Genomic DNA, 16,683 nt, shown 5'->3' with positions numbered 1-16,683 from the left:
AGTTATCTTCTTCCGGTTTAAAGAGCTATGCACCTTTGTAAGTAACAATACACTATTCATCAAATCAACATTTTCTTTCGATTTGCTTTATTATGTTCATTGACCAATTCTTAAAAAACTGCTATAAAAACCAAATTACATTATGTATTATTCATATGTTGTAAAAATAGGGCTTCATTCATTACATAGTTCATTCACATTTTGTCTGAGTTATGTCCCTTCAAAATCTTTGATTTAATATCCAAAATCACATTTTTAATGTCATGATATTGCAATGATACAATATTTTAATTTATATCTATTCAAATACTTCAACTTTATTACAATACGTTTAATAATCTTTGACGGGAATTACTTGTGACAAATTGATGAAAATATGATGATTATACAAAATTTGTATTTATACACCACTTACATACATGTTGTACGATTTCTTCTGAAATGAAATAAAAACTAAAAAAAAAATAAAAAAGGTATTTATTTTTCATTATAACAAAGTAATAAATCATACATACATTATGTACCTGTTTCACAAACATAAATATTTGCGTGTTTTATATAACGTTATATCATGCTTGTTTATTTAATGTTCTATTTGTGATTTTTTTTTGCTAAATCAGTCTTTAGCATTGACTTTACACATGATTTCTTATCATGTTTTTAATATCACATCTATTACTCCAAAATATATAAGGACTTGACATTAATATTGTTTTGCGTAGAGACAATATTATTTTTTCTATATTATCTTCATCAATAAACGGTCACAATGATGGTGATCTAAATGCATCCGGGCAGTTTATATGTTCTATCAGGAAATATAATCCCCCGATAGGCCTATTTTGAAGAACTGACCGGTATCAAGTTGTACGTTTAAGATTTGAACATAATATTTATGTACCAGAAAAAGAAAACAAGAATATTTTACTGAGTATTCTTATTATACATTGCAATGGTTATAAGCTCTACAGTATCGAAGCTGGTATGTTATTTCATTATCGACATTGAGTTTTGGAAATTTGCTATTCTAGAACTGCTACGCATTATAAAAGACGAACCGCCTGATCCTCGTCAGAATATAGTGTGTATAATGATAACCGGGTTATATAAAGTGACCAATATACAAACAAATCCTTAAATGATCAATATTCGGATTAACTCAATCCTACCTGCGTAATAGACACAATAGAATATCACAAGGGATACAAATGAACAAGCATTGACAGCTTACTACATTTAATACTATAACAAAGAAACGGTGACAACATGACGTATACCTTGTCAGTCTAACCAATTAACAATACACAAATTGTTACAATACGAATACCCACATATCATATATTTTTTTCAGATATAAAGGTTTGTTAATGTTAGGAATATTAAAGACATTGATCGCATTTAGATATATGTAAAAGACATGCAACAAGTCGGCATGATTATGGTTACATATATTATGAATAAGCAATTATATTAGCTTCTAAATGTTATTGTCACAATGAAATGTCTGTAGTATATATGCGTGAATACCTATGTTAGCCGGGTACTTCACCTTATGAACTTCCTAGTTGGAGAACTAAAACTACAAAATTGATCAAGATTCCCGCTGCCTATAAGACATGAATTTTAACAAGTATACTATTGTCATCTGGTCAGTTCTGTCGATATCTACACTGGTCAACTCAGCAGGTAAGTTAAAATGTTTTGTTTTGTTTTTATTTATAAATCGATATCTTGTTGTGATAGAGGAGGCGCTGTCACAATGGAATGTCTACGTAAGTATTGCAGGGGTAGGTAAATTTATTGCCAAACACAATTTAACCATGGTAAAGATGTCTTTATTCAAGTGACCAAAGAACAATGTATAAGGTATATAAGTACTCTTTTACCATTTTTTACTTTTCAGAAGTGCATATATTTATAAATATATAGTTTTGAGACATCCCCGGTCCAGCCCTGTATTTCAACAGGTTCGAGTACGAAAATGGTACATTTCCTAAATTTGATTTGATAAATATATGCTTAGACATGATAATCAAATGTTTAAATTCAGTTATGAAAAGTTAAAACATCTATAGTTGATTTAAGTCACATAATTAATTAATTCATTTAACTGTGGAAAAGACATCTTTATTCCAGTGACACAAGAACAATGTATTAGGTATACAAGTATTCTCGTACCATTTCAGCAGTGCATATACTTATCAATTTAGTGTTTTGAGGCATCCCCAGTCGAGCCCTGTATTTCAGCAGGTTCGAATACCCAAAATGGTACACCTCCTAAATTTGATTTGATAACTAGATGCTTAGAGATGATAACGAAATGTGACACGAAAAGTGTCTATAGATTAGGCCCCCTATATTTCACCGAAATACCCCACTCCATGGGGATGGCAATTACACACCGAGATACCAGGCTAGACATAGGGCCATCTAGACAGTTGACCGATATGCAAAACTGTATTGCGATAACGAGGCTGTCAGCCAGCATGCGTCACTGGTTCACCGACTGGCTCGCCGCTGTTAATGAGACAGACACCAATAGAGCTAAACACCTTAACTTACAGTTATCCTGTGTTTTGTCCTGTGTTTCACATGAAATAATTACAGGCAATCATGAGAAATTCAGTGTGGTACATTGATCTGCTTATGGCTGCTATAACAATCACAGAAATAAAATAAGTTAAACTTTTTTTTTAAGACAAGCTCTTTCGCTTTCCAAAGAAGAAGAGTATTTAAAATACATGGTTGCATTAGGTGGTAAGTTTGAGCTGACAGAAAATCATCATTTGTGTGAATGGGGTTTTATATGGAGGCATTAAATTACTTCAGGATCAATTTAATTCATGTTTGAAAAGGTGACCTATTATCTATGACCTGGTAATTGTATTTATTGTATATTTATATTATAATTACTAAGCCCTGTTTCTTAGCAAAGATTATACATGGAATATTTGTATAAAGAAACTTAACTAACAGTTACTGTAGTGTATGAAGAAAATTAAGTCACGGAGTAAAATACTAAAATTGCAATAGCCCAATCGAGACTTGATGTTTACAAATTCCAGTCCTTAATCTTGAAATTTGAAATAGCAACTCAGCAAGAGATCTGAAAACAAATGGAGCTAAATTTAAGCTTCATATCTTACAATATGTACACTTTTACGTTTCGATTAAAACTTGATTTATTATGCCAGTGTGATTTCTTACTGGTGGGACGATTGGCAAAATATGTCGACACTTTCAGTTTGATGGCGTATACACAAAGTGATAACCAGTTATCAAGAGCGAATGGATGCAAACGATATAACTTTTAACGTATTTGCCTGATGTATTCACAATACCAGAGATACATACATTTCTTTGAGAAAATTAAAAAAGGGTGTTATCAAATCAAAGCCTCTGAAGATCAGTAGGGTTGTTGAAGTTATGCAAACTACTCCTATAAATCTTTGAGGTTTTCTATGTCACACTCACAACAATGTCTTACTGAATTAAATTGCTAAACCTGTTGTAGTCGAATTAAAACCTGTCCCCAAAGGTAATTTCAGAAGTCAAAGGTCAAATTATGAAGCTTGATGCTTTTTTATTGTTTAAGTCCAAATTAAATATTACAGTGGAAATTATTTTTTCTCAGTTTTTGTTTTATTTCAGTTCAGAAAACAGATGAATAGCTGAAGAAGTAGGTCACGGTGACCTAGTGAAAATGTTTTAACTTAGCATTAAATACTAAATTATTTTGTTGAAAACTTGAGATTGATGTTCAGTGCTGTATGTGAATGTAGACATGGCCTGCTTAAGATAATTTCATCCTAGAATCTCATGGGTTTGGTGCCGAGGATAAATTAACCTATATTCAATTAATGGTATCGTCTGTTAACTAAGCATTTTCTTGAGTAGCTTTAGTGGATTAATAAATCATCTTAATGCGCATCGGAGAAACACAGTATTTCCCTATCAAAATCATTTTGGCAGTCAGATTTCCCATTGTCGACGCATATCAACATTAGTTGGCTACAAAAATGTAAATAATTCATATAGTTACATTTCTTATAAAAAATACAACCAGAAATCATATAAATCGAATGTTAATCGTAATTTGAATAGTTATAAATTACTTGTTCTGTTTACAGTTAACCTTGCAACTGGTAATGTTGTAACAAATCAAAGTTCTACTTATACGATAATCAACAAATGGGTCAGTTCTAAAGCCGTTGACGGATGTACCTCACAGAGAATAGCCTCTGACTGCTGTGCACATACAGACGGGGCCATAAGGAGGTCTGGTGGCAGGTAGATCTACGACAACAATCCGTCATAGAAAGGGTGAAAATCATATACAGAAGTAAGTCTTCAAATTTTAATTGATGAAATACATTGTCACATCCCTTGATTATACGTGTTTAATTTCACATCAGTTTTTAATACACAGGATAGTTCTATAAGGTTTAGGTGGCTTGATTCGGTGCACGGTTTTCGATGTTTATATTTTCTATGACTTGAATGAAGCCTCCACATTCAGTTATTTCATTTGCACTGGTAGTACTTCACCCTCAGGAGTTGGGCCTATATAGATCATTACAGGCCTTAGGTCAGTACAATATATGTGTACTAAGTTAATTTTTATTTATTTTTTACACATACAGTATACAGTACCAATGCACACACTTCTAAGGTATATCTAAGGATAAATATATATATATGATACCTGCTTGATTTATCTAATTAAAACATTAGTTAAATTTACGTATACGGTATAAGCACATATAGCTGTTAATTATAAATAAACAGGATTGTTTTAGATGAAAATGTAGATTCAAATTAATATCTTCAGGTTTCTGCCTGGGCCATTTGTTGGATCTTTAATCTTGTGTTTGTCTTTTGTGTGCTATACTGGTATCTGTTACAGGTATTTAATGTAAACTCATGTAATGAGGTCAGGAGTTGGCTAGTGTTTTTATTATTCTGTTTAGTTTTATAATTAATATATAAGATTAAGCCGATCTAGAGGGATCCCTTAGCCTGCTCAGTCTATGTTTATGCAAGTGAGGCTTAGTTCGTTTTACCTTTTACCATATATCGGGTCATATTTTAAATTATCATTGCATAGTTATATATTATTTCGGGACTTGCGTTAATATTATATGATATACATATAATATATATATCTATGTAGCTTCACATGGTAATTATATAATTTATATGACTGTAACAACCTAATTTTAGCCTGTGGCTATATATATATATCTATCATATTGATATTTGCTTTAGCCTGTATGGGCTATTTTGGGTTTGGAATTACCCTGGCCATTTAAGCCTCTGGCTTTGTTTATTATATATTTATATATATATTCTTGGCATTTTTAATTTTTCGCCTGTATATGGGCGATTTGAGGACTAACCCTGGCCATTTTAGCCTTCGGCTATGTTTATCATAATCTTGGCATTTTACTTTAGCCTGTATGGGCTATTTTGGGTTTGGAATTACCCTGGCCATTTAAGCCTCTGGCTTTGTTTATTATATATTTATATATATATTCTTGGCATTTTTAATTTTCCGCCTGTATATGGGCGATTTGAGGACTAACCCTGGCCATTTTAGCCTTCGGCTATGTTTATCATAATCTTGGCATTTTACTTTAGCCTGTATGGGCTATTTTGGGTTTGGAATTACCCTGGCCATTTAAGCCTCTGGCTTTGTTTATTATATATTTATATATATATTCTTGGCATTTTTAATTTTTCGCCTGTATATGGGCGATTTGAGGACTAACCCTGGCCATTTTAGCCTTCGGCTATGTTTATCATAATCTTGGCATTTTACTTTAGCCTGTATGGGCTATTTTGGGTTTACCTTAAGCTTGATCATTTTAGCCTTTGGCTATGTTTTATCATGCTCTTGTCATTTTCTTTATATAGCTATTTATAGTATATAGCTTGTATGCTTTCATTTGGGTTTTACCCTGGCCTTATATATTTTAAATTTCGCCCCCGGCATAGTCTTAAGGGTTATCTGGTGTTGGTGTTATTTATGATCATGAGGGCACTTATAAATTATCTTGAACTTGTATCGGAGCATTTTGAGTTTGACCCTGGCCATTCTACCGTGGCATATGAAATTGGTAGATTTATAATTACATTCATGGGTTGATCATGACTTTATTGCCACTCCAGATTTTATTTTCACATTTGGTGTGTGGATGTATAGTGTTTATATTTATTTTCGTTTTTACATTACATTTTCTCTAGTAACTATATATTTGTTTATCAGTTTTATTTTAATTTATGTATAATGACACTCGTTTTAGCCTTAATGACTATTTTGGGTTTTTTACCATGGTCATGTTCTTTTGCTTTATTATATGGCTTATAATCATGCTACTTGTGTCAGCTTTCGATCATTGACATGGCATAATAACTAGAAAATAATGTTTATTTCAAAATATATAATTTGGTAAGTCATTGAAGGTTCAGTTTATGTTTAAAAACACAGGGATTATGTATTTTTGCTAATCCCTCCTTTTTTCTTACAGGTTCCGTTTCATCTGACTGCTTAACTTTGTATCCAAAATGCCTAAAAGTAAACGGAAAGCCAGTGAACCTGCGGCTCAGATATCGAGTCCTAGACGTCGGCGTCCAACAAGTGCGTCGTTATCTCTGGCTAGTCCGCCGACACCTGCTGCCTCGACTCCACTTTCAAATTCAGCATCACAAGGACTGGTGTCTCTGCCTACACAGGATGCAGTGCCATTGTTAGAGGGGCAATTGGAAGCTATCACAGCTTCAATTACTAATTCCGTCAGACAATCAATTTTAGACAGCCTTCGCCAGCAAGGTATTGGTGCAGACATTTCATCTCGGCCTCAAGTTTTACCGCCATCTACAACATCCTCCAGTCCGGACACAGGCCACTTGGATGCTACAAACAGGGATCATGGGCATTTAGAGACTATAGCTAACCAAGTGCAATGTAGTCACAATACTACCTCTAGTACACAGTCAGGTGGGTATTTAGGAAATGGCAGTGTTCTTATTCAGCCCCCAGTTCCCTTAGCATGTCGTCCTTTACATTCTAAGGTCAATAACAAGATTAAAGAAAAGATTTGGGCGGGAGAGTATATACAGCTGAGTCAAATTCACCAAGAACATGTGGAAGGTGACTTCACATTTCAGATGGGGAGGGATGGGTTATTAGGGATAACCCCTACAGTGAAGAAAACTTTCCTAACCATCGAGAAATGGACGGATGCTTTTAACATATTTGCATCAGTTCGCAGATTGAAGTTTCCACAGGAAATGGAAGGGTTGTCTACGTACCAAAATGTGGTCCGTAACATTGCCAATGCAGGCGGGGATTGGTATTTTTATGATACCAATTTTCGTAAATTAAAACAAGGTTGTGAGGATGTGTCTTGGGCTTCGTTGGAACATGAGCTCTATGCTATTGCCCTCACACGTCGTCGATATGACTCAAGAGGCCAAATGTCTCGATCATCGATGCAACCTAAAGGCAAGCCACTCTCTGGTCATAGCGTTGGTGCATGTTATAAGTTTAATAGCGGCACCACCTGCAATGGTTGTCGGTTCAAACATATTTGTTCCTACTGTGGCCTTTCCTCCCACCCTAAGGTCAAGTGCTACAAGGCTCAGGCGCGTAGCCAACCACATAAAACAAACTTTGATGATAAAGCTAAGCCATCCCAGCCCCAGAAAAAATGACTAAACCCCCATATTTCCTCTGTCACTACCCCAGTTAAACATGAAGTATTGAAAGCTTTCCTGCAAGGGTATGATAAATCAATTATTGATTATTTGATAACTGGCTTTCAGCAAGGGTTTAGATTAAATTATGAAGGGCCTAGAGGTTTTCAGGATTGTGTTAATCTTACCTCAGGAATCCAAAATCCTGATATTGTATTGAAAAAATTGAAAAAAGAAACGGATAGTGGTCGCATAAAAGGTCCCTTTGACATAAAGCCTTTTGCTGACATGAAGATATCACCATTAGGTTTAGTTCCTAAGAAAATTCCTGGACAATTTCGACTTATTCACCATTTATCTTTCCCGCAAAACAGCTCTCATTCTGTTAATTCTGGTATTCCAAAGGATCATGCTCGAGTTCAGTATGCTTCCATAGATGATGCCATTGGTAAAATCAAGGTTTGTGGTCCAGGGGCATTCATGGCGAAAACAGATATCGAATCTGCTTTTCGTATAATCCCGATTCACCCTGATGATCATGAACTGTTGGGAATGAAATGGAATGGGAGCTTTTATTTTGACACATGTTTGCCAATGGGGTGTGCTTCCTCTTGCAAAATTTTTGAAACATTCAGCTCTTCGGTTGAGTGGATATCCCTTCATAAGCTAGGGTGTGCTCATGTAGTTCATGTTCTTGATGACTTTCTATTCATTGAGAAAACTGCACAAGCAACCAACAAAGCTTTATCCAATTTCCTTCAAACATGTCAGGAAATAGGCATCCCTATTGCTACAGACAAAACTTTTCCTCCTGCACAGACAATGGAATTTCTAGGCATAACCCTTGATTCTGTGAAGCTTGAAGCTAGACTACCTGCTGACAAGTTGTCAAAATGTCAGCACCTGATTCAGAGTTTTTTGGGGAGGTCAAAATGCTCATTGCGTGAGTTACAGAGTTTGATAGGTTTGTTGAACTTCGCCTGTTCAGTGGTGACTCCTGGTAGACCATTTTTAAGGAGACTCATCAATCTGACTATTGGTGTTGAACAACCCCATTACCGCATTCGCTTAACTCAGGAAGTGAAAGCGGATCTGCTCATGTGGTTGAGTTTTCTCAAACATTTCAATGGATGCAATTTCTTTATCCATGATAGCTTTGTGTCAAACGACACCTTGAACTTGCATACGGATGCTGCTAGCACTCTGGGATATGGGGCGGTTTTTAAGGATCAATGGTTCAATGGACCATTTCCTTCAGATTGGCAAAGTCTACACATCTCTATTTTGGAGTTTTATCCTATTTTGTTAGCTTTGCAGGTGTGGGGTCCCCTATTCAAGAACCATAGTATTCTGTTTTTCACTGACAATGAGGCACTTGTCCCAATCATTAACAAGCAAACAAGTAAAGATACTACTTTGTTGCTCATGGTGCGCTGGCTAGTTTTAAAGTGCCTGCGTCTGAATATTAACTTTCGGGCCAAGCATATTCCTGGTGTCAAAAATGTGCTTGCAGACTCTCTTTCTCGCTTGCAGATGACGAAGTTCCGTGTTCTAGCACCAACTGCACAGAGAGACCCTGCTCCGCTTCCGGACGTGTTCCTCCCAGGCACCTTCTTCAAAACGTTGAAGAACTTTTGACTTCTTCCTTGGCTCCTTCCACTAGAAATATTTATCAGAGAGCTTGGCAACTTTTTGAACAATTTGCGGAGATGCATGGGTTTGTAGCCAGTAGTGCTTGTGTTTCTCCCTCTCACATTGCACTGTTTATTGCTCATTTGCATCATAAGCAGTGTTCACCCAAGAGCATCTCTACTTATTTGTCAGCTGTAGCATTTGTGCATAAACTAAAGAATGACTGTGACCCTACTCAGTCCTTTTTAGTTCGTAAGCTAGTAGCAGGATGCTATAGAGTCAATCCTTCAGTAGATATGAGATTGCCTGTGACAGTAGAGGTTTTGGATAAGATTATCAATTCGTTGTCCCATGTGAGCAGTACTGTATTTGAAGCTGTTCTGTTTCGTGCAATGTTCCTGTTTGCCTTTAATGCTTTCGCTCGGGTCGGTGAGCTAGCGATGACAAATACAAGTACCAATCTTATTCAGTTTGAGAATTTGTCATTTGCTTCCGAAGTAGATCAGCCAGCAGTGCATGTTGTTTTTTCAGACTTTAAACACAACGTGCAAAGGAAGCGCCATGCTATCTCCTTTAGCCATGGGCCATCTTCTTATTCAGCTGTCAAAGCTCTGGAAGACTATATTCAATACAGAGGTAACGGTAAAGGTCCCGTATTTTTAATGTTGAACATGAAACCGGTGCCCCGCTCATATTTTGATAGGATATTGCGTTCCTGTTTGAGCTTTGCAGGTCTTGATAGTTCAGTCTATAAAGGACACAGCTTCCGTATTGGGGCAGCCACTTACTGGTCTCAACAAGGAATGTCAGATTCTCAAATTCGCTCTTGCGGTCGCTGGTCTTCTAATGCTTTCAAAAAGTATATTCGTTCCTCAACATCATAGTTGAATTGCTTGGGCCGTTCGACTTTGGTGTTTGGGTTTATCCAGTTTGCTAGTATACGCAATATTTTTCCGGAAATATGTAACGGAGAAATACCGTTTGATTTTCTACTTTAGGTCTAGTTTATACCTGCATTCAATTGGTCAGATTGTCCTGAGTAATTACAGTTATATTTAATTAGGACAGAGTAAAGAGTAATCCTTTTAGGGTTTTGAGTTCTTTTAATTAGCATGATTTTTGTTCATAGTGATAATGTACAAATATATTACTTTTGTATCAGATATTTGTTGTATTGCTTGGGCCGTTCAACAATGTTTGAGATACATGATATAGCTTGTTTCGAGCTGATTTTTTCCCTACTATTGCCATTTCCTATATACTCATCCTGCACATCATTTTATTATATCTGTTGCTTTATTTAAAGATTATTTTTTCTGCTTTGTTGTACATGATTATTATAGTATACTTATAATCTGTTGCTGAGTGAACCGCCATTGCTACCATAATTTGCTTCTATTTACTGTTATGTTTGTACATATGGTATTTTTTTTATTAGTTAACGTCCTATTAACAGCTATAACATATGGTATTTTTTATGTCTTATCATTGTTATATGTACTGTGTTTAATGAAAATCTCGCTAAGATTATAGATGATATGAGAATCAAAGAATATATAATGTTTGTGATCTATGTCAGTCTAGTGCTTGCTTGGGCTGGTGCTATTCCTTATTTAGATCTGCTTAAATTTTACCAATAAGGTTGAAAGGATTCAATTGTTCTTGATTGCCTTCTGTGGGGAAGACATTTTCAATGTCTTTTTGGCGGTTTTTACTTTGTAAACCCCACATTGGCTTTTTGGTTTATTTAATTCTTGAAGCAAATATTGTTTTATGTGTATTTCACATGAATTTTGTCATGTATTTCATTGATTATCATATGCTGTTGATTTAATAAATACCCTGTCACCCTCTGTGAGGGTGGCCTTATTCATTCAATATGGTTGTTGAGTTGTTACTTGTAAGTGTGTAGATGCATAAAAGGCAGCTAAGTAGTTAGCTTAATTTATGCATCGGAAACACCAATACAAGTTTTATTTTATTAGATTTTTGTAGAATTTGTTTGTGTTAATAATGTCCTTTTCTTCAGCATATAGACGAGTTATGCCCCCTTGTATGGATTTTACATTTTGTCGGTACGAGTTATGCCCCTTGGGGATAGAGGAAGGGCATTTGATTGGTCAATGTGTCCGAAAGGGGTCCCAGACCCCAAATATTTCATCAGAACCCTAAGCGTCAGGCAGCCATATTGAAATTTTCCTCCTCAACATTTTTAACCTGTGTTGAATTTGGCTTTTAAACTTTAATTTTGAATTCCCGCCCTTTCCCACCCTATAAAGGTTTTTATTTTGTATATCTCACATAAGTAGGCGGTTTTTACTTTGTAAACCCCACATTGGCTTTTTGGTTTATTTAATTCTTGAAGCAAATATTGTTTTATGTGTATTTCACATGAATTTTGTCATGTATTTCATTGATTATCATATGCTGTTGATTTAATAAATACCCTGTCACCCTCTGTGAGGGTGGCCTTATTCATTCAATATGGTTGTTGAGTTGTTACTTGTAAGTGTGTAGATGCATGCATAAATGGATTTGGGAGATGGATGTGGTACCGGAAGTCATATTTTCCGTGTAACTTCCGTTTGAGACTTGGTGTATGTCTTGTAAATATTCAACCGGTGGTATTTGATTTCATGTTGACTTCATGTATTTAGTAAATTATAAACATTTGTATAAAATCATTAATGATGGCCTTTGAAAATTGGTTCGGACGTTTTGAGCTGGAAGTGGTCCCGGAAGTCATTTTTCCGTGTTACTTCCGTTTTGAGACTGTGTATATTCAAACCGTGGTATTTGATTTAAGGTTGAATTCACGTCTTCAATAAAGTATAAACACTTTTATAATATTAATAGCGATGGCCTTCCCATATTTGTGCTGGATTTGTGAGATGAATGTGGTCCCGAAAGTCAAATTTTTCCGTTTAACTTCCGTTTGAGACTTGGTGTATGTCTTGTAAATATTCAACCGCTGGTATTTGATTTCACGTTGATTTTATGTATTTAGTAAATTATAAACATACTTATATAAGATCAATAATGATGTCCTTTGAATATTTGTTCGGACGTTTTGAGTTGGAAGTGGTCCCGGAAGTCATTTTTGCCCGTGGTACTTCCATTTGAGACACAGTGTATGTCTTGTGCATATTCAACTTGTGGTTTTTGATCTTTGTGTTTAATTCAAATCTTCAGTAAAGTACAAACACTTTGACAATAATAAGAACGATGCTCTTTACATATTTGTGCTGGATTTTGTACGATGGATGTGGTCCCGGAAGTCATATTTCCCGTGTTACTTCTGTTTGAGACATACAATGTAGTGTATGTCTTTTGTATATTCAACCCGTGGTATTTGATTTTGTGTTGAATTCATATCTTTAGTAAAGTATAAACAATTTTATAGTATCAATAAGCGATGACCTTTACATATTTGTGCTGAATTTGTGGGATGGATGTAGTCCCGAAAGTCATATTTCCCGTGTTACTTCCGTTTGAGACTTGGGCTATGTCTCGTGTTTATTTAACCCGTGGTATTTGATTTTGGGTTGAATTCATTTATTTAGAAAATTATAAACACTTGTATATGATCAATAGCGATGTCCTTTACATATTTGTACTGCATTTGTAAGATGGATGTGGTCCCGGAAGTCATATTTCCAGTGTTATTTCCGTTGCAGATATGGTGTTTGTCTTGGGTATTCAACCCGTGGTATTTGATTTTGGTATGAATTCGTGTCTTACGTAAAGTATGAACACTTGTATAATATCAATAGCGATGAGTTTTACATATTTGTGCTTTATTGGTAAAATGGATGTGGTCCCGGAAGTCATATATTCCGTGTAACTTCCGTTGAAGACTTGGTGTATGTCTTGTAAATACATTTTGTATTCAACCCGTGGTGTTTGATTTCATGTTGATTTCATGTATTTAGTAAATTATTAACACTTGTATAAAATCAATAATGATGACCTTTGAATATTTGTTCTGTGGTTTTTTAGTTGTAAATGGTCCCGCAAGTCATATTAACCGCGTTACTTCCGTTTGAGACATAGAATATGTTGTGTGTATATTCAACCCGTGGTATTTGATTTTGATTTGAATTCATGTATTAAGTAAATTATAAACACTTGTAAAAGATCAATAATGATGTTCCTTGAATATTTGTGCGGAAATTTTGAGTTGGAAGTGGTCCCGGAAGTCATATTTTCCGTGTTACTTCCGTTTGAGACATGGACTATGTAGTGTGTATATTCAACCCGCAGTATTTAAATTTGGGTTGAATTCATGTCTGTAGTGAGTTATAAACACTTGTATAATATCATAACTTTCCTTACCAGAATTTTCGTTTTTGTTTCACCTGTTACGGGTTTTGTATGACTTTGGTGGTCTTCGTGCAGGAACTGGAAACGTCCTGAATGTCTTCACATTTAAAAATCGTAGAAATATTTAGTTCCACTTTATTTGATATTAATTATGTTGCAATTGACTTGTGTATGCCCATTAAATATATAATTTCAGGTTTTATTAAGCGCTCAAGGTAATGACTGTATTCTCCTTTGCTTTTGGTTATAATGTAAACTTGTTAGCGGTAATCATCATCAGTGCCTGGAAGATGACAGTGATTTCGATATTGGAAGATCTTAGGAGGGATGCCAATCAAAGTTTAGAAACATCAAATGGACACGATATTGATCCTAGGATACAAGGAAAAAACAAGTGAAAACCCCCAAGAATGCTGTAACATATCACAAAAACCAATGGCCACCAATGGAAATGATCTAAAGAATATCAGAACCCATTTCACAAAGCTCTCCGCTGGTCCTAGGACTCATTGAAACACATGGAAAAGCCCAAGAATGTTATAAGACATGACCATGTACAACAAGAAGTACATTTATTTCAAGGTATGTGCATTGGATTTATGTAATTTATACTTCATAACACAAAGTCCTCTTAAAAACCATTCATAGATGACTGCACTTGAAAAATGAAAAAAGCAGAATTATGTAAATACTCTACAAAACGTTTTCATTAATTAGGTATACAGAATCGAATGGGATTACCTCGTGCAGCCTGTTGCCCAGCTTGGATGAGACCGCTTTCCGCCATTTCATTTACCTTGAAGTGATACCTACATATCTGTTCATAAGAGGTACAATCAAGTTGGTCTGTAAGTAATCAATTTAACCTGATATCAGGTATTTGGTAATAATAAACCCATAATCAATAAATGTCAATTTATACCTTATAATAATCAATTCTAATATCTTCAACACCATTGTATGTGATTTTGTTTCCTTTTGCTAAAACACAATCTTTTTAATATTTTGCTAAATTTATTATCTTCAACAGTGAAACAGGAAACCGATGTCTTTACGAGACGACATTCAGAGGAATATTGCATCAATGTCTCCCTCACATACAATTTATGTCCTTTAAGACTGATGTTTGTCACAAGTGTGAATTCTTCAGGAATCGCATACAGAAGGTATAACAATGATAAGTTGATTAACTTAAATTGCTATGAAACATGCATGGATATTGATAATGTCATAATACTTCCTTGAAAGTTATTACAGAAACGGACACGTTGGACGCCACTACAGACTTTGCTGACCCCATTTCATTAGCTCAAATAGACAGAGATTATTACAGAGAAAGGTGTCCGGCTATTAAATGTTCCTAATGTTCCAGCTTCCCTAGACCTCGGTGATATCCACTACACCTTTGATATCGATGTTGCCCAGAGGGCAAACTGTACACCGATATATCCTTTGGATGGCTGTAACGTATTAATGTATTTGTACCATTTCATGACCCTCTAGAGCACCACAGAGACCCTAGAATAATTTGGTATTTGTTTTTGTGTTGAATTCATGTCTTTAGTAAAGTATAAACACTTTTATAGTATCAGTAGCGAAGACTTGTACATATTTATGCTGGATTTGGGAGATGGATGTGGTCCCGGAAGTCATATTTTCCGTGTAACTTCCGTTTGAGACTTGGTGTATGTCTTGTAAATATTCAACCGGTGGTATTTGATTTCATGTTGACTTCATGTATTTAGTAAATTATAAACATTTGTATAAAATCATTAATGATGGCCTTTGAAAATTGGTTCGGACGTTTTGAGCTGGAAGTGGTCCCGGAAGTCATTTTTCCGTGTTACTTCCGTTTTGAGACTGTGTATATTCAAACCGTGGTATTTGATTTAAGGTTGAATTCACGTCTTCAATAAAGTATAAACACTTTTATAATATTAATAGCGATGGCCTTCCCATATTTGTGCTGGATTTGTGAGATGAATGTGGTCCCGAAAGTCAAATTTTCCGTTTAACTTCCGTTTGAGACTTGGTGTATGTCTTGTAAATATTCAACCGCTGGTATTTGATTTCACGTTGACTTGATGTATTTAGTAAATTATAAACATTTGTATAAAATCATTAATGATGTCCTTTGAATATTTGTTCGGACGTTTTGAGTTGGAAGTGGTCCCGGAAGTCATTTTTGCCCGTGGTACTTCCATTTGAGACACAGTGTATGTCTTGTGCACATTCAACTTGTGGTTTTTGATCTTTGTGTTTAATTCAAATCTTCAGTAAAGTACAAACACTTTGACAATAATAAGAACGATGCTCTTTACATATTTGTGCTGGATTTTGTACGATGGATGTGGTCCCGGAAGTCATATTTCCCGTGTTACTTCTGTTTGAGACATACAATGTAGTGTATGTCTTTTGTATATTCAACCCGTGGTATTTGATTTTGTGTTGAATTCATATCTTTAGTAAAGTATAAACAATTTTATAGTATCAATAAGCGATGACCTTTACATATTTGTGCTGAATTTGTGGGATGGATTTAGTCCCGAAAGTCATATTTCCCGTGTTACTTCCGTTTGAGACTTGGGCTATGTCTCGTGTTTATTTAACCCGTGGTATTTGATTTTGGGTTGAATTCATTTATTTAGAAAATTATAAACACTTGTATATGATCAATAGCGATGTCCTTTACATATTTGTACCGCATTTGTAAGATGGATGTGGTCCCGGAAGTCATATTTCCAGTGTTATTTCCGTTGCAGATATGGTGTTTGTCTTGGGTATTCAACCCGTGATATTTGATTTTGGTATGAATTCGTGTCTTACGTAAAGTATGAACACTTGTATAATATCAATAGCGATGAGTTTTACATATTTGTGCTTTATTGGTAAAATGGATGTGGTCCCGGAAGTCATATATTCCGTGTAACTTCCGTTGAAGACTTGGTGTATGTCTTGTAAATACATTTTGTATTCAAACCGTGGTGTTTGATTTCATGTTGATTTCATGTATTTAGTAAATTATTAACA

At 35.2% G+C, this 16,683-nt stretch overlaps 1 protein-coding gene and 1 long non-coding RNA gene across 2 annotated transcripts; both read left to right on the top strand.

Moving 5' to 3' along the window:
* Positions 1–4,430: 4,430 nt before the first annotated feature.
* Positions 4,431–11,813, top strand: LOC138336530 (uncharacterized). The gene is made up of 2 exons (XM_069286042.1): positions 4,431–7,000; positions 9,232–11,813. The coding sequence occupies exons 1-2, from the start codon at positions 6,568–6,570 to the stop codon at positions 10,212–10,214; spliced, it is 1,416 nt and encodes a 471-aa protein (XP_069142143.1). The 5' UTR covers positions 4,431–6,567; the 3' UTR covers positions 10,215–11,813.
* A 2,243-nt stretch (positions 11,814–14,056) lies between these two features.
* On the top strand, positions 14,057–15,288 carry LOC138336529 (uncharacterized). The gene is made up of 3 exons (XR_011210438.1): positions 14,057–14,235; positions 14,371–14,501; positions 14,684–15,288. It is a non-coding gene; the product is annotated as an uncharacterized lncRNA (long non-coding RNA).
* The last annotated feature ends 1,395 nt before the right edge of the window (positions 15,289–16,683 follow it).

This window comes from Argopecten irradians, chromosome 12 (assembly GCF_041381155.1).
Source record: "Argopecten irradians isolate NY chromosome 12, Ai_NY, whole genome shotgun sequence".
NCBI classification, from domain to species: Eukaryota; Metazoa; Mollusca; class Bivalvia; order Pectinida; family Pectinidae; genus Argopecten; species Argopecten irradians.
Note: the sequence above shows the minus strand (reverse complement) of the source record. Positions and strands in the feature narration are given on the sequence as shown.

Bases quoted from the DNA above. Each gene is read 5' to 3' on its own strand.
- LOC138336530 (XM_069286042.1), top strand. From the start codon at position 6,568: ATGCCTAAAAGTAAACGGAAAGCCAGTGAACCTGCGGCTCAGATATCG. The intron at 7,001-9,231 runs GTGGGTATTTAG...TCTCGCTTGCAG, and splicing joins TACCTCTAGTACACAGTCAG to ATGACGAAGTTCCGTGTTCT.